The 24,227-nt window shown below is 41.3% G+C and overlaps 1 protein-coding gene across 3 annotated transcripts; it reads right to left on the bottom strand.

Annotated features, from left to right (window-relative positions):
• Positions 1-3,817: 3,817 nt before the first annotated feature.
• trim71 (tripartite motif containing 71, E3 ubiquitin protein ligase) lies at positions 3,818-22,769 on the bottom strand. 3 transcript variants are annotated; one of them, XM_081696354.1, is made up of 5 exons: positions 20,760-22,769; positions 19,958-20,552; positions 8,372-8,539; positions 6,100-6,234; positions 3,818-5,381 (listed from the first exon to the last, which is right to left on the bottom strand). In XM_081696354.1, exons 2-5 carry the CDS (start codon positions 20,378-20,380, stop codon positions 3,930-3,932), a joined length of 2,178 nt encoding a protein of 725 aa, XP_081552480.1. In that variant the 5' UTR covers positions 20,381-20,552; positions 20,760-22,769; the 3' UTR covers positions 3,818-3,929. The 3 variants fall into 3 exon arrangements, with proteins under 3 accessions (XP_081552480.1, XP_026888248.2, XP_026888247.2); XM_027032447.3 differs by having other exon boundaries at positions 21,438-22,769; XM_027032446.3 differs by having other exon boundaries at positions 19,958-22,769.
• Positions 22,770-24,227: the final 1,458 nt, after the last annotated feature.

Raw genomic sequence — 24,227 nt, 5'->3', positions numbered from 1 at the left:
CTTTTTAAATTGATCAGTACAATATATGCACACAAAAAAATAGATACTAAATCTTATGAAGTACTAACAAAGGATTTACTATCCAATTGTAAGAAACAAATACTGAATTTGAATCAAATCTCTAGAAAGCTACCTGAGTTGGTTTTTTTGTGTTTTTTTTCTTAGATAATACAATCATATAAAGACCATGCACTTCTGAACTGTTTACATTTTTCCTTCTCCTTTTTCCAGATTAGGAAACAGGTCAAAAGCTGGAACACACCACAGTTGGTGGGAAACCCGTACAGACACTGGCAAGAGGTCCAATCAAGAGATAGTATGTGGTGAACAGACATTAGAAAGGGCACCGTTCAAGTCTGATTAATTACAACAACTTTAGATATATGTGTACATTTAAAATTGTATTGTACTGGCACCATATGCTATGAGAAAGTTAACCATCCCTCAAAATACATACTACTCTTAGATATCTTCCCTAATCAGCACACAGTCAATATATTGATGAAATACTGGATGGTCAGGTTCTGGTTTAGTGTTACTGAAAAATGAGGTGGGGGTTACACATGATGGCTCCTCAGGACATATTTAACTTGTATTGCTGTCAAACACAAATAGTATACAATTCCTTAATCAAATCTACTGGAATACATCTGTCAACACTACATTTTAATGAGGAACCACTAGAGTTGAGGTCAATCACATGAAAATAATGGCCCTCATCATTTTACCCTAATTACCATATAGGTTATTATAAATAGGGAAATTGTAGGTTTAGAGGGGAAAGAGGAGAAAGAAGTAAATAAAACACAAGAAGGGGGGGCGGGGGCCGGGGGGCTCTTTGGCAGTTTCCATTCTGATTAAACTCCAAACGTAGGAAAAAATTCAAAGCATACTGCAGCAGTTTTAAGGCATGTGAATTTAAACCTTTATCCTAGTGTCTCACACAGACAAGTACCTTACTCTATAAAGCTATCTATCAAAGAGTAATACAATCTTGTAGTCAAAGCAATCCACCACAACCCAACTCAGGAAAACTGTGTGTGTTTGTGTGTGTCATTGTTTCCCCTCCATCACATACATTTGTCTACAAGGGCTTTTAAAGCACGCAAAAATATTTTTTGTTTCCTCTTAAAGGGAAGAGATTTCTTTGGGTTTCTGGGGACAAAACTGCAGCTAAATCCCAAAAGCAATTCAAATGCTTGACATTAATACTGAAAGATCAAATCAGTGTAAAATCAGTGTCTAAGCAGCAAATCCATGTTTATCCCGTCTACTGCCCAGTGCACATGCTCTTCTCCCCCTTCAACAGGTCCAGCACTTGCCTACAAGCCCCTTGGTTAGTTTTGGAATCTTTACATTTCTAATCTTTAGTTACCAGCCAACATTCATTCTGTAACCCTGGGATCATTTCCCCCACTTCCTGAACTGGTCTCACTCACTGTGTTGGACAACGCGCAAGCAACTACAACAAACTTCGGAGGCCTTTACAGCCCCTTCGTCTTCAACGGCGGAGTAAATGGGCCCCCTTAACTTCACTCAGCTGAGGTGCACATGAAGGTAATGCAGTGGGGAGCTACTTCACAGAGGTGATGTTGCACAAAATTTCTCTGTAGAAAACCCAAGTCTAAAATATTCAACCCAGCAGCAGTCTAAAGAGCAGCTCCAGAACCAGTGTCCATTCAGACTTCCTTTTGACACATGCCTATTTCCAGTAGTCACTGTTTGGCAAGACAGAATTCTGGGCTGCATGTGAACAAAGCTGACTGCAACACCTGGGTACAAGAAGCCAGTCTAAATGGAAATACTGTTGGTACAACCTACTTGTTGCCTGGTCATGTACTGCAATGCTGCCATGCTTTTCAAACACTCAACTAAAATTTTAAATGTCCTGGTACTTTGAGACCTGGTGCTAGTACTTTTGGGAAGCACCACACAAGTGGAGCCCATTCCTGATGTCAAATTAGAGCCACATGGGGCCTATTTTTGCAAATATGTCTGACCTGACCTTCACCATTCACAAGTCACAACATTATGTACCAGACTTAAAAGTAGCAACCCAGCACAGGCACACAGTCAGCAGGAAAAGCCCTAGATTTCACCTCTGCCACTGCATGATCAGCTTAACAGACAAACACCCATCCAGAAGAAAAAGGAGCTGACCAAAAGCAATACCTGCAGAAACACTTTGGGCTTTAGGGCCTGGAAACAGCATGTCAGGAACCAGCACTTTTTGAATAAATATTTCTCACTGGCACCTCAGCTAGACTTCACTAAAACAGTTTTTAAATTTTAAACACATTTTTTTTTTTTTTATTCTTACATGCCTTATCTTTAGACTGGCTAAATATAAGGGTGAAATCTGCTGGGTACTATTCTGATGCATGTCAGTGCTCGTCTTTTTTGTTACTTTCAAATGCTTCCTTTTTTTTTTTTATCAACAGTAAAGAGAAGCAGGCAACATCATTCATTAAAGTGGTTCCCCACAAATAAAGCAATAATTTTAGATTTAATTTTAGACCATGCTCAATTGATTTTAGACGTTTTCAAACTGTGTTCCATTGACAGAGCAAATGGTCTCCCAGGAGATCTAACTCGTAGCTCTTTCTTTCAGGATTTAGCCAATAAATACATTCCAGACATTCAGAAAGGGCTTTCCTCCAAATAAACTTTGTAGTCCTACACAGTTTGGATTACATCCAAGTTTGCCAGCTACAGCAAGTCAGCCATGTGCTAACCTTTCTGACAATCTTCACTTCATCTTAATGGTGCATTAGATGAAGAACATACAGAACAAATACAGAAATAAACAAAACAAGGGATGATTCAATTTTATCGCAGGTCCCAATAATAAACAAACAAAAACATTTTCAAAGCTTCATGGAGATTTCATACTCCTTTTCTCATTTTCATCAACACGTTTAAAACATTTTTGAAAGTGGGAATAATCAGATTCTTGCATTACTCAAACCCCAGGGCTCTGTTCTACACTGAGAGCCCCAGCAACTAACTCAGCTAAAGCCCACTATTCATACTATAGGCCATCTTGCATGGTGGTCATTTTGGTGGTCATTTCCATAGGCTTACATATTACTTTTTAAAATGGAAACAAACACAATGTGAGGTATGTAAAATGAGGCATTTGTACACAGAGGTACATTTATCATGTGAGGTAAGGTGTTTAAATGAGGTATGATGCAAATGAAAACCAACCTAAAAACATAACATGAAATTCAAAACAAAACAGTAGATTTATCAAAACATTATCCAAATGTTCCTGCCAAAACATGCAGCCCTCGTCTTTTGGTTCACTGTACTCAAACATTCAGGGGTCCAACCTGTGTTATGTGCACAGTAAAGATCAGGAGAAATTTGTGCGAGCTGTGCAAATATCAACCAAACATTGCTTCATTTCTTATGTTATGTCCTCTGACTCTACAAATAAAAAAAAAGCACTGAGGTAGACTTCTTTATAAAACTTCACAGACTCTGCACACACAAGAGAGTACATTCATACATAAGCTGGATGAGGTAGGTATAATGCAGAGAGAGAAAATTATTTCAAGAATGCTAGAAATTCCCTGAGAAAAAAAAAAAACAAAAACAAATAAGAAAAGATTTCAAGACACAGATCAAGAGCAGAAGAGCCTAAACTACCAGCAACCACAGTCTTCTTGCTCTACTCCTACTCTTAGACAAATGGCTTGTGTACAACGGACACTTTCGCCAGCAGCGTAAATCATACTACAAATCACTATATATATATATATATATATATATATATATATATATATATATTATATATTAAAAAAGGCTCCACACTACTTCCACTTTTCCAACATTCAGCCATGGTTCGCTCCTGACCAGGGTGTTCCTAAAACCTCCTCCCCCCCCTCCCCTCAGCCATCATACTTTTTAAACCTTATATAACATCAAAACATGAGGATCCGGTTGTTTCCAAAGTCAACGGCTACAATCATTCCGTCGGGGGTAACGGCTATACCCGACGGGCGGTCCATCTGCCCAAAGCCGCTACCCTGAGTCCCAAACTTGCATAAGAAGTTGCCATTGGGTTCGAACACCTGAATACGATGGTTGCGGGAGTCGGCCACAATAACGCGATCCTCTTGGTCCACGGCTACGCCTTGCGGACGTAGGAACTGCCCGTTGCCTGTTCCCTCTGAGCCGAGAAAGCGGGCTGACTGGCAGTCAGGCCTGATGACGAGCAGGCGATGATTGTTAAAATCAGTCACAACTAGATGGCCCTCCTGATTGAAGGCGACCCCTCGAGGAGAGTCGAAATGCTTCCAGAGAGCACCTTCAAAGCCGTACTTGTTGAGGAACACCCCATCGGGCCCGAACAGCTGCACGCGATGGTTGCGTGTATCCGAGACGAGGATCTTGCCCTCAGAGTTGACGGCCACATCCCAGGGGTAGTTGAACTGCCCATTTTTGGTTCCCTTTTCGCCGAACTTGAGCAGGAACTGGCCGTCAAAGGTGAAGATCTGGATGCGGTGATTGTCCTTATCAGCCACAATGATTCTTCTCTGGCTGTCACAGGCAACCCCAGCGGGCCGGTCAAACTGGCCAGGCCGTGAGCCCAAAGTGCCAAACTTGTGGTGGAAGGTGCCACACGGCTTGAAGATCTGGATGCGATTGTTGCTGCGGTCCGCCACGATCACGTAGCCTTCCTTATCCACGCAGATGCCCCAGGGACGGCACAGCTGTCCATCGCCGTCACCCTCTCCACCAAAGGACGCCACAGGCAAGCCAATGCCACTGTAACTGCGACCGGATTTGACCATGACCTTGAAGGGGCTTCCCTCGATGTGCTGGTTGGAAATGAGCACTGAGAGCAGATGCTCCCCTTCGCTCTTGGGCACATAGCTGACTGAATAGGTGCCGTCTTGATGGTCAGACACGTCTGCGCTGGAGAAATTGCCGTCCGGACTCATCAGCACCGCAGAGACGCCATCACCACCGGACAGCCGCGGCTCTCCGTCGTGGTCGTGGCCCACCACTGTGAAGGACGCCAGCTTCCCCTGCAGCGCCCTCTTCAGGCCTTCACCGTGGGCCTTAGTGGCGGCCGCGAAGGCCCCACTGCTGATGAGCCCCATGGACTTGATGGCGATGAGCAGTGCTTGGTCCGGAGGTGTGAACATAATGCGGTCGTCCTCCTGCGGCTGAAGGACGCAGCGCAGTGCCTTCAGCTCCTGCAGCTGTTTCAGCATGTGTTCGCGCGCTAGCAGGATGTCCATGCTGCGGCCTTCCTCCAGCACCTTCGTCACAGTGGCAATAGTGCTGTCCAGCTTGGTGAGGTTCTGGTGGAGCTTCTCCACCTGGATGTAAAGCGACTTGGCCTTCACTTGCCGGATCTTCTCCAACTGCACAAGGAAACAGAGGTTTGAACAGGGAAGGCTGCCTGAAAGATTTTCAGTGAATTCACCAAGACAAAAGCTCAAACAGCAGCACATACGTTTCTGCTCTTAAAGTATTAAAAACTACTTAATATACAGGCTTTATCACTGTAGAAAATCGCTACAACGTTTGCACATAAATGCAACACTGGTTCTCCAGCGATAACACTAAAGAAATATCTGAGAGCTTGGAATGTGTGTGAATAATATTAATGTAGCATGACAAACATCAATTAAAAAGAATGAAAATGAAAAGTCATTTCATTTAAAAACACTCGTCAATGATACTGAATTTTCAAATCCCTCTGTTGCTAGGACACACCCTGAAGTCTAGCTGCTATTACAGGATTAACTAGTGATCATCAAGCAACAAAAATGCACTGATGAATCTTGTTACACACTGGTTTGTTCAAGTGATGCCCGATACCATGGCGTTAAAAGACAGCTTGGGCTTTCAAAGCCTCCTGCTCAGGACTAAAAGACCAGGGCTGTAACTGTATACACCATCTGACCCTCGACGTCACAAGAAAGCACTCGCTCCTGAATAGGGTGTGTTCCTGTCCAGCCAGCAGTGTAACCTTAGTAGTAAGGCGATCTTTCAGTTAAGTGAATAAAGACTCCTGTTCCTAATGCCCATGGCAAACATGGAGGGGGGCCCCTGGTCCAAGCTGGGAAGTCTGCTTACCTTCCACAGTAGCTCACACTCGCGCTCCTCCAGGGCTTTTTTATGGCGCAGCGTGGTGGTTTTTACCTCCGACTGCACCACCTTGGCCTTCAGCTCCACCTGCTCGGCGATGGCTTGGGCTTTCTCAATGCTCAGCTGCAACAAGAGCAGCAGCAGCAGCAGCTAGGCCGCTTAGTGTTCACAGAATACAAAAAACAGCATACTGTACAATATACCTCAGCAAGCAGTTTAAAAAAAGAAGGGGGCATAAAAGCCCCACGATGTGTGAAGTTATGAAATACAGAACAGACAGAAAAAGTAGTACAAGAAATGGTTTAGTTCAGACAACTGTCAGTAAAAGACCAGAAATTACTTCTTAGTAAGGGATACTGAATACTGTATTCATAAATACAGACATCCACAAAATTAAGACCTTCCCCACACACATGCAAACACACACGTACACACAAATGCTGACGTAGCTATGCTAGTAACCCTGAATGGATGCATGAAAGCATGAGGTTCCCTTTGTGCCATTACACAGAGGGGGGGGGGGGAGACATCAGGCAGCAGTGTCATGACCTTTAACCTCTGACTAAGCAGCACAATGCTCTGGCAGAGGGAGTCTGGACCCCCGCACTCCCCCTCAGCATGCATAACGACAACCACAATCTTCCAAGGGTTTTTTTGGCATTTGTTTGGTTCATAGAGATTATTTCCCAAAGTTGCCATTGTCCTCCATGTAAGGGAGATCCAAGAATTCCCCTGTAATTTGGAGATAGATAAGTTTTTTTCTGACAATACCATCAATGAGATTTTGCAGTTTTGAGTCCTTGCAGTCATTGTATATGTTATTTTTTTCAGACTGTATACATTATATGTAAAGATGACTGGGGCCTCATTACCATACTTGCAGAACCGTCTGCATAATCGAGAAAATAATGAGTACTTTGACCAAGTGGCCGGGGGTCTGATGCAGGACGAGGGGCCGGGGGTCTGATATGGCACGGGCCAGTCACGGTCAGGGCACTCTCAACGTGCCGCTGTCCGATGGCATTGTTAATACCCTGCAGGCGCTTTGAGGCCCATAACCGATTAGAGGCTTCCTATTTAACACCACGCAGTAATAGGATTAGGACAGGGTCCAAGAGCCCAGCCGAGCTGGGGTAGCTGCAGCTGGTCCCCTCTGCTTCTAGCCTAGAGCTGATGAACCTTCCAGAGAGCAGGAGCCTTCCAACAGCATCTGGCATGACAATCATTATGAAACACTTTGCCAGCTGACCTTCCACTTTGGAAGCTAAACATTAAACTCACACTGGGGGGCTTGGACTGTCTTTCAAAGCACAAAACAGCCTACCATTCGCCAAAGCAACCAAATGTGTGATCTGTATTTGAGAGCCTGTGTAGGGGCCCGTCTGAGCCAAAAATGAGCACACTGCCAAGAGCAAATCCTGGCTGATCCAAGATGTCTTGTTTTGGAAGCAGCATACCGTGCAAAGCACTTCAGTGGGCCCAGAAGTGACGTGCAGTGGAGGGAGTGTCCAGAGGAGGTGCACAGCCAACTCAACCCGCACATTAAAGAGAGGGCAGGGCAGTCATGCCTTCTTAAGTCCTTGTTCAATAGCATCCATGCTCTGAAAGCACCAATCTGTTCAGCCTTTCTCTTTCAGACTCCACGGGCTCCTCCTGCAGATAAGCTCTGCTCAGTGTCACCAAGAAACATGCGAACATCTCTCTTTGGGGACACGTCACCCCTAGCCCCACCCCCACCCTCAAACTGTCCTCTGAAGCCAAAAGTAGGAGTGATCGAAACATTTCCTCTATATAGAACTAATGATGCATCCTGTTCTGGCCATCGGGGCCATGACTGTGGCTTGGAAATTGGCCCATTCTGGTCAGAGGGAGGGGGTTCCCCACAACATAGGTCCACAGACACTTTATCAAAAACATTTTAGCCTTCAGTCAGTCACTTTTCTTTTACAAAAAGAAATTATCCATGCATATTTTTATTTATACATGCTTTTCCATGTGTTGACAGCTCTCCCCTTCCCCAAATGCAAACTGAAAAGGTAGATCTCATACATGTCACAGTTCAAACAGGCAATAAAATCAATCAGCGTATGGCTAAATAATAATTAGTGCAAAAATCTACAACTAAAAATGTAAAGCGTAAAACGCTTTTTTTTTTTTTTTTTAACATTATTTTCACATAATAGTCTCTAAATCACAATATTCTGTCCCAATATGTAAAAGCCCATGATTGGTGGATGGGTGTGGTAGAACGCTGTCTGACCTGTACGGTCTGCCTGCCTTGCTGGGCATCTGCGAGTAGTTGGATGGTGAGCGCCCGTGAGTCCTGCAGCACGTCCTGCAGGTAGGACACACTGTGGCCCACGTGTCTTCCCACGCTGCACTCCCTGCAGATGGGCATGGAGCAGCTCTCACAGAAAAAGCGCAGCACCTGGCAGGAGAGAGCCAAACAGCACATCAGTCCCATGCATAGCCACTCCCAGGCCAGCCCACCACCCAGCTGGTATCCAGGTATTCATTTGTGCATCGCTGTACATAATCATATACTGCCATACTTCCAGACTCAAACTCAAGCCACATCAGTAGATTTCTCAATGGCAACAGTCAAAAGAGAAAAGAAACTCAAGTTAATCATGGTTTACCAAACTATTTGATATGTGCCACATTTATTAAATATCACACAAATGCCATGGTTTGCTGCAACATCACACCAGTAGCTACAATACACAAGCTCCTTCCACAAGAGAAACTGTCTGACCTTCCCAGCAAAACAGAGCATGTAAAACCTGAAATAACAGACAAAAATGAAAGAATCTGTTTGTAGACCAGTATCCTCAGTTATCAGGGAAAAAGAACCCAGCTCATCACTAAGGTCAGTGAGTGACTAACGAAGCAAAGAGGAGGTGTCGTCATCCTTTCAAGCTCCAAAACAAAGCCCCTCTTTATTGGTTTCCTGTGTTCTGACAACATGTGATGGATTGCTCAAGACTTATTGTTCTGTCATTCATCTGTCTAATTTTTTAATTATGTCACTGTTGTTTAAGAAACATCTGAAGATGAGACGAGACAACAGCCTTAAGGGCTTTTCAGTTTTCATTTGAATTTTTAAAAAATCCTGCAGTAATGTGTTAGAAAATAGGATTACTGAGTAAGCCCTTAATAAATTGTTCTTACGCTCACAATCCCTGCAGTACAACATTCCCATAGAGGTCTGTACAAGCTGCCTCCTTCACAGGAACATCTTTACCAAAGGTTCTATCAAATGCTAATGGCACACCTGCCGAGCACAGAGCAGGAGCAGCTGCCAGGAAACTCTGAGCTGTGGTTCCACTCGTATTACCTGCCCGGAAAAGCTGGCCCTTCTCTCTGTGAACCAGATGGCCTGACTGTGCCAGTGTACACAGAGTCCACGTGCAAGTACAGCCTGGGAAAAAGCTTTATGGAAGGGCAGACCTGAGGGAAGAGCTGAAGACTTCTCACAGGGAGATGACTAACAAACACTCACTCACCATTCTTTTGGGGGAACCTACTGTGATGGCCACAAAGACCCAGAACAATATGAAATGAATGCAAAAGGAACACCACTAAAGAATTCAATACTGAATAAGTTAAACATACCCTCCACTGATGGCCATAAAAAAAATAAAATAAAATAAAACAACCAAATTAATATTTGGGAGAAATCAAAACTATACAAAAGAGTGCAATTTGAATCAAACTGAAATATTAGGCAAAGAGTTTGTGGTCAGCTTTCTTCAAGACTCTGATTTATGATACATACACTTCACGCACTTGTGCATGTTCCCCTGTTCTTTTTCTCCCCTTCATTAACTAGTTCAACCCCTCTCCCCTCACACATGTACCCTCTCTCTCCCTGAAATGAGGGACCATTGGGCCTCTGGAATCTAGGGGTCTTTAAATGTCTTTGCAGGTATGGACTGATGTTCTCTTGCAGTAAAGAACTTCAGGCACAAAATGAAATCTGTATTTTGTTAAATATTGGGAAATAAATATTCATAGACAAAATGTTTACAGAAATTTTTACTTCAAGAAATCCTAAATTTAACATGACATGAAAGCATATGTAATACGAGTTTTGACATGACAGGACATGACAAAGTATATGCAACAGGCTTCAGGGAAAGAACAAATGGTGAAAGAACAAGCTCAATAATGAAGTCTCCATCAAACTGCTCAAATATCTTGGAATCTAATTTAAACCCATGCCTTTTCATCCTTATTTAAAAAAAGAAAGATATTATATAATATATCCCTGTCCTTGCGATTTTCTTTTATACTGAACTAATGTATAAGGCACAAACAAGGCATCAGTTTTCTCTATGAAATTCCATGGTAAACTATAGTACTACATTAGGGCGAACACAGTAATACTAGAACAGATGGCAAAGCTGTTATGATCACTGGCCAGCATCCATGCCATTCTGGATAAATTTAAGTTATTAGAGCAAAAAACTTTTACATTTCTTTTTTGAACGCAATACACCAATGCACTATATACAGAAAAACCATTTTAGATGCAGTTTGTCTTTTAATAAAAACTGACTCAAATATTAGGTCTCACACAAACACAACAGAAAAACCGGCTAAACCTGAAACCTTGCCATTGCTAGTTGAGAAACAAAGATGTCAACAGTAAGAGAATTTAGCAAAGTGCTTCGCTCCACTCACTCTCTAGCACCTCCCTTACTCCAGCACCCCCACCACACAGCCCGACTCCAAACGAGAATTACATGTTGCTACCTCCTTTCCCCTCCTGCAGTGTGTCATTCAAATACAGGTCTATACGAAACCTTATTTTGAATGCTACAGTCTTCATTTGGGGTTAACACTTGTAATGTAGCAAAAGAATTGGCAAGAAAAAGGTATTATATGGAATGATCCTAAACTAAAAGAGCTACAACAAAACAGCAAATGCCCGTTTTGTGAATTACAAATCAAAATCTCTCTCACTCTCTCTGTGCAAGTAACCCCCTGACCACTTTAGGAGGCGACTACCCTTTCAGGTGACCTCATGGACTGTTCACGAGAGGGCAAACAAACCTCTGCCTCTAACCTGGGTGTGTGGATGAGACAATAAGAAACTGCCATATTACTCCTACAACACCTACAATTCACCAGGACACCTGGACCTGACCGACATCGTAACCTTCTACGCACTTGTATATAACAGGATGAGGCACAAGCATTCTGTGTGTCCAGGAGTCCGTTCCTCAATTGAATGTTGGGACACATGCTAAACAGCAACAATAAGAAGCCAGTTCTAGGCCTGTGGAGGATGGAACCCTTCAGACATGCCAACATGCCCTGATGGCCTACGTCTCCGGCTAAAACGATATTACACCTCAGTGCTATTAAAGGGTTATTGATGAGTAGTACTGGCCTGTAGTTTTTCTGATTTAGCTTTATTTGTAAAGGGCATGTCTGCTATCCTGTTAATATAAATCTCAAGGCTAGACCTCCTATGCAAAACAATGTGAGTCTAGACCTCATAAAGGGCTCTGTTGGAACTTGCAAGTGACTGTTTTGACTGGTGGAATATCTGAAGCTCTCCACTGTTCATCTGCAGGCCTTTCTAAGTGCTCTCTCCCTCTCCCAGCTGGGTACATCTGTCTTCCTTCATTTAACAGCATTAAACGTTCAGACATGTGTCCCACTCTTGTTGAGTCCTGTTTTATAGCTATGAGGAAAGCAAACCTTTAAGACTATGATGTCTTGGAAGCTTGAAGAAGCAAGTGTGGAGGGAGGAGGCTAGAATCTCATAACTCACCAAGTCAAAATTATATGTTTCATGCTTACCCAGATATAGCATCTATCTAAATGTTGTAAGATGCTGAAACAAGGAGCTGGGACCATGTTCTCCTCCTACAACGGGCCAGGGTTTGAGTGCAATCACCACCAGCTCATGCCAAACATCTAGGGTTAAAAGCTCCAAATATTTATTGCAGTGCTTACATCAGTGCGTAAACAGTGGAAGGGATTCAAAGCCTCTGCCTTGTGGACCCTGATTTATGTGCAAATACATACAATAATGCTGTATTCTGGTCTAAAACAACAACATATGCTTTTTAAAAAGTCTACAAATTTCCCCAATTACATAAATATGTTTAAAGATGTTCCTCACTAATATTATGAAATGTGCCTCTTGCAGGGTGGGCTTGGTCATTTTCAACATTTCACTAGTATATTTCAAACTGTCAGGTGGGAAAGAATAGCTTGTCAGTAGGAGACGATGTTTGGCTTCTAGTCTTGTGACTGTCTACAGGCATCAATCTTTGGTGAGTTCTCAATGTGCTGACCATTCCACATTCCTCTAAACCTCTAAAGGAGGAAGGCCTTTCAGAGGAACACTCCCAGACAGAGCAACTGCCCACAACAGATGGCCTGCGTCTTGGGTTCTTCAGAGATTGGCAAGAATGGCTTGCCAGATTCAATATCAAAGGTCCAAGAGGAGTGCACATGAAAACAGTTAAAAACAAAGAAGCACGGGAAAATGGAGTCACTGAAATAGGGTCATAAAATGCATGCTCAAAGGCTTTTCTGCACTGCTTTTACAGAGACCCCCACTAGAAACCAGAGACTCACCATCCAGCACTCTCAGCATAAGCACAAGATCAAGCAGAACCGCGCTTTGGACTACTTATGTTTTGAATTGATGGCACAAATGATCATTAATCTCACAGAATAATGAAAGCTACAGTAATCTTTAGTATGGCCTTTGGAGTTCATGCCATGATTTTATTGTTTAGTTTGCCTTTGTAAATGTTGCTTCATTTAGACCTACTGAGGCTGCTGAATGTTGTGGTATATGTGAGGATTATATTCTAGCTACCTCACATGATAAAAGTATTTGTGAAGCATTCAAAACAAAAACAAAAATTTAGTTGTAATGTCACTGACTTCCTGAAATATAAAATGAGTAAATAATCTATTAAAAATAAATAATTTATTCTGTCTAAATATGAGTATTTCACACCTATGCCATCATAACAAAAATAGATGAGAACTCTGGAGGATTGAAACTGATGGTGTAAAGTTAAACTGAGAGGAAATGGCTGATAAAGGACAACACCTTTTGTCTCAACACCGCCTACTTTAAATACAAGGATATTTTTTCCAGACAGAAATGTGGCCGTCACATGTCACATGGACTGCCATTGTAGCCATCCTAAACACAGAAGGGAAGGAGAGGCCCAGACACCTTCTGGGGAATACCCCCCCCAGCCATTGTTCCAGATGATACACCTGGGTTAAGATCAAAGTCCCAGAGGTGCAAGCCTTCACAACACTCAGACACCAAGTTCACTTTGGAAAATGAACAAGACAATAAAGCTGGACCATTTACTCAGCAGCAAACATAAAAGAGGATAGCAATATGGATATTGGAGTGATTACTGGGATGAATATACAATGCCTTTCCCACCCACAAAAACATTGATTATTTTAACTGTGAAATTATTTTTAAATCATGTCAAATTATGTCTTAAATTATTACTGCATCTGGGGAGGAGAAAAAGAAAATGAATGAAGCATGATGGCAGGTACTCATTAACATTAACTGAGTAGCATCAACAGAATAGAGCTTTATAAAGTCTTGGAAAACTTATATTTGGGTCTTCTACCTTCCCACAGTTTTTAAATGTATAAATGAAAATGCAACTTTAAAAGCACTAGTGCAAGAGCTTTCCGGGGACATGTGAAAAAAGTAAATAAAATCATTCTCAGGATGGCTACATTGGTATGCCCTTAACAGTTTCTACAATATTGGTGAAGAGCAGAAATCTTTTGTAATCTTCATTAAACCCATAATGCGGGCACATGCCATAGCGTGCTGTTGGGTGGCTGTCTGGTACTTGTTTTCTCTGCAGGAGGCATTTGTATATCATAGTATGACATCTCCATTCTACAGGCTTGAAGACATAACCAGGGGAATGATGGATCTTAGAGCCCAAATCAGCACAAGAATATTTAACACGGCCCAATTCGAGTCACAATGAAAGATTTTAAATGAAATGTTTCAAAAACACTGAAGGATGGGCTTGAAAACAAAAGTGATACTGTCCCAAAATGAACAAAATACTGGAAAAAACTACAGGTCACAGTGATAGGGATAATGTATGCAAATGTTTGTCCAACATTTAGTCACACAGTTTATACATGTCCTGATTGTAAAGAATGGAGACTCAAGTAACAAAAAGGGCAGCCTAACTTTGAGGCTTTGCGGTACGGTTTAGACCTTGCATTAATTGTACATTAATATTAGATCAATTTCAGTTTCAATTGACCATCACACCAACACATTATTCAGTATTAAAAAGTAAGGAAATGTTATTTTATGCTCGTCTTGCATAGGGCCAACAAAAGATTAATTTAAATAACTCCTGCTGACAGGCAGGCAGACATTACTAAAAGTATGATCATACAGGTCTCCAGGAACCGTTGCCCATGTTCTTAGTGTTCTTGATCATGGGATGTTGGATGGGTTAAAAAAAGAACAGAAAGTGGGATTTTTAATGAAGTGGGTTTTTAAACCACTGTGTGATCTGCAGAAATGTGCGACCAGGAAATACCCAGATTCTAAAAAAGCTGACAAAAAAATTGGTTCTATTGGAAAATTATGCTCTGAAAGACAGTTGCTCTGGGCAAGGTTAAAGGTCGAATGCTATTAAATTGCAGTGACGCCAAACAAAGAGTACCCTTAGTAAAAGCCAGGCCCCTGGCATAAAACGGATATTTGGTGTGGGGTGTGGTTGGGTGGAGCAGAGGTTACTGCATGCAGGGAAGCAGTGGAATCAATGCAATGCGACTGAAACCAAAAGCTAAACTAACTGAAACGCAGCACATTACACCAAAACCCATGAAAAACACACCAAACTTAGAACCATGATTCCTACTGTCTTTAGCTTATGACCTTGTTTATTGGCCTCATGCTGCAAAAGCTGAACCCTCAAGCATGTTGAGAGAAACTCATGCGAAGTCAACTAGCTACACATCAAAAAAGTAGCCCAATTCTGAAGGAAAACCTTTAAAATATGTTTTAGGATTTTAATAAAAAAGGCATTTCATGACATTATAATAATCACAAAAAATGTAAAGTTCATGCACATACTGCAGCATGCTCTTTTGAGGCAGTTCACAGTGTTAGACAAACCTAATACAGTGGGAGACAGTTACAACTTAATCACATGAAACAGTAAATCTTTATAGTTTCTCACCCTCTTAGCTAAGCACATAGCAGCCAGGTGGAACTTCCTGAGCTGACCTCTAACCACTGGCCTAAGGGCAATAACTGAGTGCTTGTACTGTCCCATGCTACCTCACTTCTCCTAGCAACAAATTACTAGGACTTATCTACATGACACACGCACACACACAAAATAGCTTTGAAGTCAATTTAACACTAAACAGTTTGCATGAGACAGAATGACCAGATATACAGATACAAGTTCACCACCAGACTCAAGTATTCTTAAGAAGTCATAACCATTTAGATTTTTTTCTGAATGCACAGCATAGATTGATACATGTTAAATGTATAAAGCATTAAGAATTATTCATTAATATATATATTTTTTAAAGTATGCTTATGATTCTCTAACAGATTGCAAAATGTGTGACTTTCTGCAAATGAGGGGGATGCTCAATAATATTTTAAAAGATACAAATAATTAAGTATTTTTGGCTACCACTATCCAATTGATAATCCCTGGGAATGCTTCTACTGTATTACACAGGTGGGAACCAAATCAGTGATCCTATAAGCATAGATCATGTTACATGCCTCTGGTCAGTTTCCAGATCACTGTTTGTTTTCAGCAGGGGAAAATTCTTCCTACTTCATTGTGTCAGAATACTTGGTTATTTTTTGAGTTGACAGCAGAAAGAAGAATGCTTACGACCGCACAGTTGCTGTAGCGATTACTAAAATGACAAGCCTTACTCTCCAAATCATCAGAAAACAAAGCATGCAGTAATGATTTTAGTGTGAGCGTTCATCTGTGCCAGATTCAGAAGTCTTGAAACCTGTAAAAGGTACCTTAAAAACTTCTGCACATAAGAGCCAAGCGCTGCTTAGCATGCACAGATCCAAACAGCAAGACAAAGGGTAAAGCAACTAAACAAGCTATGGAATCAATCTGTATACATAGGAACGGAACAACAAGGCTGCCTGATGCATTTCATTGGTCAATGCTGAACTGAATATCTAATTCTAAGGTTGACAAATGTTGTAATACAGAGAACAGATCTACAGGCAAGCCCAAGTCATGGAGGCTGATGTTATTGTTCTTCAAGAGGAAAAACAAAGGTGATGGACTTTGGCCCCTGACCCTCTGCTCACACACAAACTATTTGACCTTTCACTTGCAAATTCTCTGACACACACCCACAAACACCCCCCCCCTTCCTCATCGAAGCACACCCCTTGGCAGAATGGGTGTGCAAGACACAAGTAATGGCTCGGCCTGCTTACCCTTACCAAACAGGACCACATTCCATTCTTTATGGCACCATTTGAAACAATTAACAAGCCCAACATTTTAAAAAGCAAAAACTTAAAAAAACAAAAATGATATTCTGATATAAAAGACAATTCAGACAGAGTGAATGAACACAGTGATTTGCAGGACTAAAACTGATAACAGCAATCGCAACTCATCTAAGTGGGTGAACCGGCACATGTTCCCTTTTAATTCTGTGGCATGTGTGTGAAGTTGCATATATACATACATGTTTTGGTCACACTAAAAAATTATTGGCTCATAATTGTACAGGATATTAATTTTGATCAATTGTGTGTGAGAAATATGACTATTTTAAACTGCACATTTAGATAAATTATATCACTACACATGACCAGATGAAGAGACATGGGGGAGGTGCACACGCAGAGAGAGAGAGAGAGAGAGAGAGAGAGAGAGAGAGAGAGAGAGAGAGAGAGAGAGAGAGAGAGAGAGAGAGAAAAAAAACAGGGAATAGCAATATGGGCAGAAAAGCAAGCAGAGAGAGGCAGTGGTTCCTGGGAGCTGATGTCATAGCATTCTGGAAGCCGGCATCTCTTATGGAGACTCAGTCACTGTCTACAGGACCCACTGCTCATGAACATACATGCACATATCTATTGACTTCACCCCCAAACCACTTTACTGTAAATTCATATCATAAGTACATTTTATAAAGAAAAATCAAAAAGAATTTCCTTGGAGATTTAGTGTTACATTTTTTTTTTTAATTTGTAGTCCCTAAGCTGGGCCAGTGCTCTATTTGCTAGATACAAGAAACAAGGAACAATGTTGCCATTGATCCTACCAACCACCAAACAGCCACTAGTGGTTCCTAATTCCTGTCCTGGGGACACCGTGCTCTACACATTTTGGCGTTTCTTGTCAAGCTCCAAGCAGCCTAAGAGCTAGATAATTAGCGTTCCTGCTCTAAGAAGCCTGAGGGTGAAGTAATTATCTTATGAGTTGAATCAGGTTTTAAGATTAGGAACACTAAAAATGTGCAGAGCAAGGCCTCTCCAGGAATTGCTGCAGCATATTTATTATTATTCTTATATTTACAAATAGAGAAATTATAACATCACATGACCACACTAATCATATTTTGAAAACATGATTTCATGACTCTAGTTTGGACTTCCTGATAAAAGCATCCTGTTAAGACGAAGCTTACAATGGATTCACCCCTGCTAGTTTTGGGAAAGAGCGGTCTGTTTCAAACATGCACAATTTCTGCTCACAAGTCAAGATGAAGCAGAATTTTAGTCATGCTTTCTTCTAGCCATGATGGCTAAACTGTTGAGTCTAAACAGTGTCATGACACTGCACAACTGTGGGTAAACTAAATTAGAACCAATCTAATATTAGTGACTTGCTAAAGGGCCCCACAGCTGCAGTCATATGAAAAAAATTTGAGAAAGAACCTGCAGAACCTCAGTAGAGAGTCTGCAGGCAGCAGGCGCCATCAGCAACCTTGCAGTTTGGGGTGCAGAGGCCTGGCCCAGTGCTGCCCACTGGTGCAATCGACAGCATGACTACCGTCAGTGTATGGAGCAGAGCATCTCTGACAGCCCGTTGCTACTGCAGTGCAGGCCAACAATGCTCTATTGGGAAGACAAAGGACAGTCATTATTTAAAGGTCTGGTCACTACGATGACATGCAGAAATTTACGTCGATCCAAATTAGTTCGTTCACAGCGAGGATTTTCAGTTAACCGTTTATATACATTCGTGTGATATTTTTCTCTCTACAATACACGTATTCCAAATAAAACGTTTGTGCATTTAACGCGGTCCATTTAGTGTTAAGGTTACCACGAGATGCTCCCGGAAGTCCTATCAGAATGTTACGTGTGTTACGTGACCTATTCTTTTAATTATTAAAATACTGCAGACTCAAATGTGCTGTTTATGTAACCTACTTGCTGACCATTAAAACGCCAAAAATAACCTATTGAAAATGGCATTACTTTTCTAAATATTAGATGAATTCCCATTCGGAATTCAAAAGGTTCGCAAAGGTTCTACTTGCGAAATCAGATTCAAGGGTTTATATTAATTAAACAAACTATTAAGAGAATACGTCAGCTAATCAAATGCAATTTTTAATTCGTACTGAGCCCAGTAGGATCAATCTATTCCTCTTTTAGTGCTTATATATATATTTTTTTTTATTCCGATCGAACTACCAAGGCAATTACTAAAGGATTATTAGGATGCATGTAAACGCATTAATGGAATTAATTCCACACAGGACCAGCACAGCCACAGGAAAGCCCTTGGGTGTTTAAATGATCAAAAAGCAAATGTATACATGTATACATGCAAAAACATTCGTTCCCAAATAGCTACAGATACCTGTTTTTCATCTGTTTGAATACCGTATAGGCCACTGCCTGAATTCAGCATGGTACATTCAAACATTCATCGTTGACAACGATTGGTCCAATTCTGCCACACGAGCAGAATACTAGAAAATGTACGGGTTTTTTGTGCGATTCCATGTCACTGTTGTAATCAAGAGTTTGAATAATTTTAAATATTACTATGACAAGTTCTCAATCTTGCAAAGTTCCTAAGTAACAGAAATGTTTGAGAAAACATTCTCATGGGAAAACAATTATTGTACCATTCAATCCAATTCCATTTATTCAGTAGTTTATGATGTATTAGGGTTATGAATACTATACAGACAATACTGACTTTTTAGAAGGGCCTATGGCTAACCCATCAGCAGGACATCATGGCACAATTTTAAGATGAAAATACATGACAAGAAAACAAAGCAAACATTTTAAGATGAGTTATTTAAGTCTGCTTAACTGGCAGAACTCGGCACAAAATTGACCCTGCGATAAAATTAAGTATTCAATAAAACAAAAGACCTTGTGCTTGTATATGTGGGAGCCGACTTCATGGTTAGATAAATATGATTAAATATTTACTAACAACCTGTTGACTTCTGATACAACAGAACCAAATTCACAACTTTTGCATTCAGTTAGATTTCCCCCTGTGGCAGTAGGTCAAGTGATGTTAAACTGTCCATCTCGTGCAATAAAACACCGCTGCAGAGGTCACAAACAGACACTAACCTACTCTTCTTTTTACTCAAAAAAGACCGTAAAAGTCTAATTCTCTTAAATTTTTAAGTGAACAGATGCAATTTTCTCTCTTTATTAAACGTTAATGCTGTCAGGAACATGCTCTCCAAGTTCATATCCATATTACTTCTCGTAGCACAGCGGGCCTAATAGGTATAACACTGCTATGGTAACGGATCCGCTACTACGACGCATGTTTTTAGTTACACAACAGAACCTTAAACTCACCGCGTTATCGTGTTGTTGACAGTAGTCCACTCGATCCTGGAAAACAGGGAGCAGCGAGAAGTTGTGGAACGACTGGGACAGGCTGATCGGAGTGTTGGAGCTGTTTGTTCGATTCGCCAGGTGCAAGCTCTCCATCAGTCTCTCAATAAAATGGTCTTTGGTCAGGCGGACACGCTGATGGGCTCGCACGCAGTTGTCACACAGGTACTCCTGGCAGTCCAGACAGTGTGAGGTAGCGGGGTTGCCTTCGTCGCAAGAGCTGCACTGAGGGTCTGCGAGGTGGTGCGGTCGGAGAAGACCACCGTGCGGGTTGTTTCCTCTACAGTTATTTTTGCTCTGCTCCTCGGAGGAGACCACGACGTCCAACAAGTTGCTAAACAAAAAATTTGTCGACGGCAGAGCGTCCACCCCGGATTCCGTCATCGATACTTTCTGGTCGCAAGTCGGGCATCGAAGTTTTAAAGGATCACCGTTGTTCCTTAGGCTCTCCAAACATTGCCTGCAGAAGGCGTGCAGACACGGAAGGACGTGGAGTCTTCTGGTGGATGAGGTAGATGAGTTGGATGTTTGGGAGGAGGACGAGGAGGTAGATGAACTGGAGGAAATCGGAGCAGAGGAGCCACACAATTCCTTACACAGAGGACATGTTTGCAATTCGGAATCTGGAAATGACGCCATTTGGACTAGCGCAGATCAGTAAATAATTTAAGACGTAAGATTGGCAGAGACATGCGTTGATTTGCCTTGATTGTTAGGCGTTAGGGCAACACAATGTTGATTAGACTCCAACAGAAAGGCCTACCGTTCTTGTAGTTGTGTAACTGGTGGTGGATGTTTAAAGCCTAATAAATCGTATAGAACCAGCTAGCTAGTATGGGAATCGAGAAATCTGATTTTCCAATCTTGTTCTTGAAATTTGGCATAAACTTAAACTTAATTAGCTGCCTGTAATAAATCCGTAAGGTATTAGAAGCATCTACTTAAAAAAAAAAAGCATAACAGAGCGTGCTAACCATTTACCAACAAACCGTTGTCATTTTAAAGCGTTATAGCCCTCCGATGTGGGGTATTAACGTTATTGCGAAACATGAAATCCGCTGTGAGGTCCCTGCTCCGATCCTCCCCCACCGTCGCATGACTAAAGGGGCCACACGTTCAATACGCCGTCAGTTTTTTTCGTCCAAAATACAAAATTCTTCGTCTCCCATGAAGGCTCTATTTATTCGTAGTCTTCCATCTGCGATTTTGTTCGGTTTACTTTCGGGTTGGTGCGTGATGCAGCGCACAAGGTATTTAAATAATTCGCCAAACTATATCCCATGTAGCTTGTAGCTAGCAGCTCCTGTGGGATCCTCTTACTGCATTACAGTCTCGCTTCAAACAGCAAAAAAAACCCCGCTCACCCCTGAAATCACCTTCTCGACTTAACTTAGGACAGTTAAGGTTTCTCTTGGAGAAAGGAGAGGACAATTCAACCTACCGTTTCATCTCAAAATATCAGTGTTGTTTTTCCAGAGGCTTCCCTTGACTTGACTCGGTTATTCGATAGGACGATATCACAGTCTGTTCCTCTAACGCTACAGAGTATTGAAAACCGTATTGTTTCAGTTCGAGTTCACTTCTCAAGGACGCATGTTGATGCCATGTGAATTTGCGTGCATTTCGCTTGATATTACGTCCATGTAACGTGAATTGCAGCGCATAATCGAGCAAATGCCTCAATACTGGGAGATTTGAGCACACTTCCGCTTGATCACACGGGGGCAAAGCAAACGTGATGAGGGGGTTGGGCAGGGCATCAACCAATAAACTAGTAGATTAACTAGTTCCATATTGGGCTATATTAGTTGTCTTACAATTCATTGTAAATTGTAAAGGTGATGCTGTCAGTTGATTTTGAGCTTACGGGCATTTATAGGGTCAGTGTAGGTTGGTTGATATCTTATGGCCACCAAAGTTTATTTTAGTAGCTTCCTCAATTCTAGAAATGACCTCTTTTAAAATAACTGATGAAATTCATCCTACAATTTTGTTGTTGTTGTTGTTGTTGTTGTTTTGGTGTTCTGCTGTTTCATTCTTTTGAATTCACTTAGTTACATCCACAAATGTCTGAATAAATTAATAAAATATTTGGCATTCAAAACCTTAAATTTAAAACTCAAAGTCGATCTGCCTCTTTTTGTAATGCTACAGTGATGGCCCCTTTCATAAAAGATAGCTACCACATGTAGAATTGACTTTTGAGCTCATTTACAGGCTCTCAGGATGGGGTGTTGGTGTGGCTTTAGTGTCTGAGGAGGAAGCCTCTCGGTGGGGTTTACACTCCAGATGCGAGCAGCCCAATAAAGCAGTGGGATGCCTGACTGAATGACAGGGCTCTGGGAGAGACCCTTTGACCCCCATTATTGTGAGTTGGATTAAGGGCTGTGGAGGCTGGTCACTCTCTGCTTGGAGGTTCTGGACATCCCAAGGACATTTCATTGATCTTCATGAGGAAAACCGGAATGGGGGTGGGGTGAGGGAAGCGGCACTGCAAAACTCTGCGAATCAGGGAAGGGTCAGATGGTGGAAATGACCACAGGCAACACGCACAGGGGTTTGTGTTTGTGTGTATGTGTGTGTGTAATGAGGTACTGGTTCTTTCTTAAACACCAGAAACAGGCAGTTCTTTGAGTGTCATTTTCACTTGGAAGCAGTGAGGATAAATTTACGTAACATAATACTTAGCCTGAAAATATTAGATGGTATATTTTAAAGAAATAAATGAGCACAAGCCACTCACATGAATGCACCTGAATGCTGAAAATAGGAAATTTGTTTATTAGATGTTCCTGTTTGTTTAATGCTTTTTTTGTTGTATTATTTGAAAATGTTTGTATCTTTCATTCATTGTCAATGGGTCAACACCCCCCACACCCCAAAACCTCATCACTCAGCCTTTGCAACAAATATGCATTATTTCATAAAGAGATTGCAGTGAAATTTTATAGGGGCAGTGTGGAAGGGTCCACGTGTGAGCCATGTGTCCAAGCTGCCATAGTGCAACGGGCAGAAGTGTCACCAGTGCTCCCTTAGGGAACACGATCAACCATGTGTTACATTTACATTCACTAGGATAACTGAAGCTTTTGTGCTGGGTAGCTTACAATGGCTGCATATCAGTGATACATTATGTTACTGTTGTGACTAAACCTTATATTCTCAAAACACAATCTTGTTAGAAATCTGTTCATTACTGTGATCTGCGCAAATAATCACAATGCTTTAGCATATTTGGGTTAAATGTGTTAAAAAACATATGGTTAGGACTTAATCACACAGTTTTGCCAAATAAGGAAAAAGAAAAAAAAATCTATAAGCAATTACAGTAATTGGAATTAATAAACAGACTGAAATTAATTTAAGAACATTTGTTTTAATTTGTGAACATACTTATCTGACAGTAGCAACTTCAAATTTGACCTGAATCTTATCACAGTCACAGGCTATGATACCTCCATATTTATTATTTAAAACCCCTTTACTCTACTAAGAGCTCATAAGTTTCTTATAAACCAATGCATACTGGAGCTGTAAAACAAACAAGCAAGAAAAAAATCCATAGGTTATTAATTTGGCATTCAGGACTCTTTAAAACACAACACAAAACATCAGATTTGCATCTTTCAACATTACACAGTGAAATATGGACTAAAGAGGAATCTTAAGAACAGTAAGAGAAAGACAGGACGAAAAAAGACATCTATATAAAAATGTTAAGCATAAAATAATTAGCAATACATTCATGTTATTGCATTAAACTGAATAATATTTTAATGTATAATAGCACTTTCATTAGAATCAAGGTATGATTTAAATTGGTCTTTGAAATCCAACTCCTCGTTTCTTATTTGAATGTGTGGACAAATAGGTCTGCTCATTTCTGACATCTAGGGGTTGAACTTGTTTTTACAGTTTTTAAGAGCTGGCCCTGTACCAACCTAAAGTAAGATGTAGAAGGATCTAGGTTACCTATCCAGTTTTACAGCAGACAAAGAGTGAAATGCTCTTGGCCAGCTATGTCACACACTGTGCGACACTGATTATTGTGATTATTTATTATTATTATTGATTTCATTCTTGTACAACATAATTTCTTGTTTTGTACTTGAGCTGTATGTGCCACATCAGTCTACATTAATGAGGGCAGTAGTTACTATGTCACAAAGTTATTTCCTTCATTTGCATCAGCTGCACCGTGTTCAAAAGGGATTAATGCGCTTCTTTGGGA

Source organism: Electrophorus electricus, chromosome 14, assembly GCF_041902795.1.
Source record: "Electrophorus electricus isolate QZ-2024a chromosome 14, ASM4190279v1, whole genome shotgun sequence".
In the NCBI taxonomy this organism is placed as follows: domain Eukaryota; kingdom Metazoa; phylum Chordata; class Actinopteri; order Gymnotiformes; family Gymnotidae; genus Electrophorus; species Electrophorus electricus.
The sequence above is the reverse complement of the archived record's forward strand: the minus strand, read 5'-3'. Positions and strand labels throughout refer to the sequence as shown.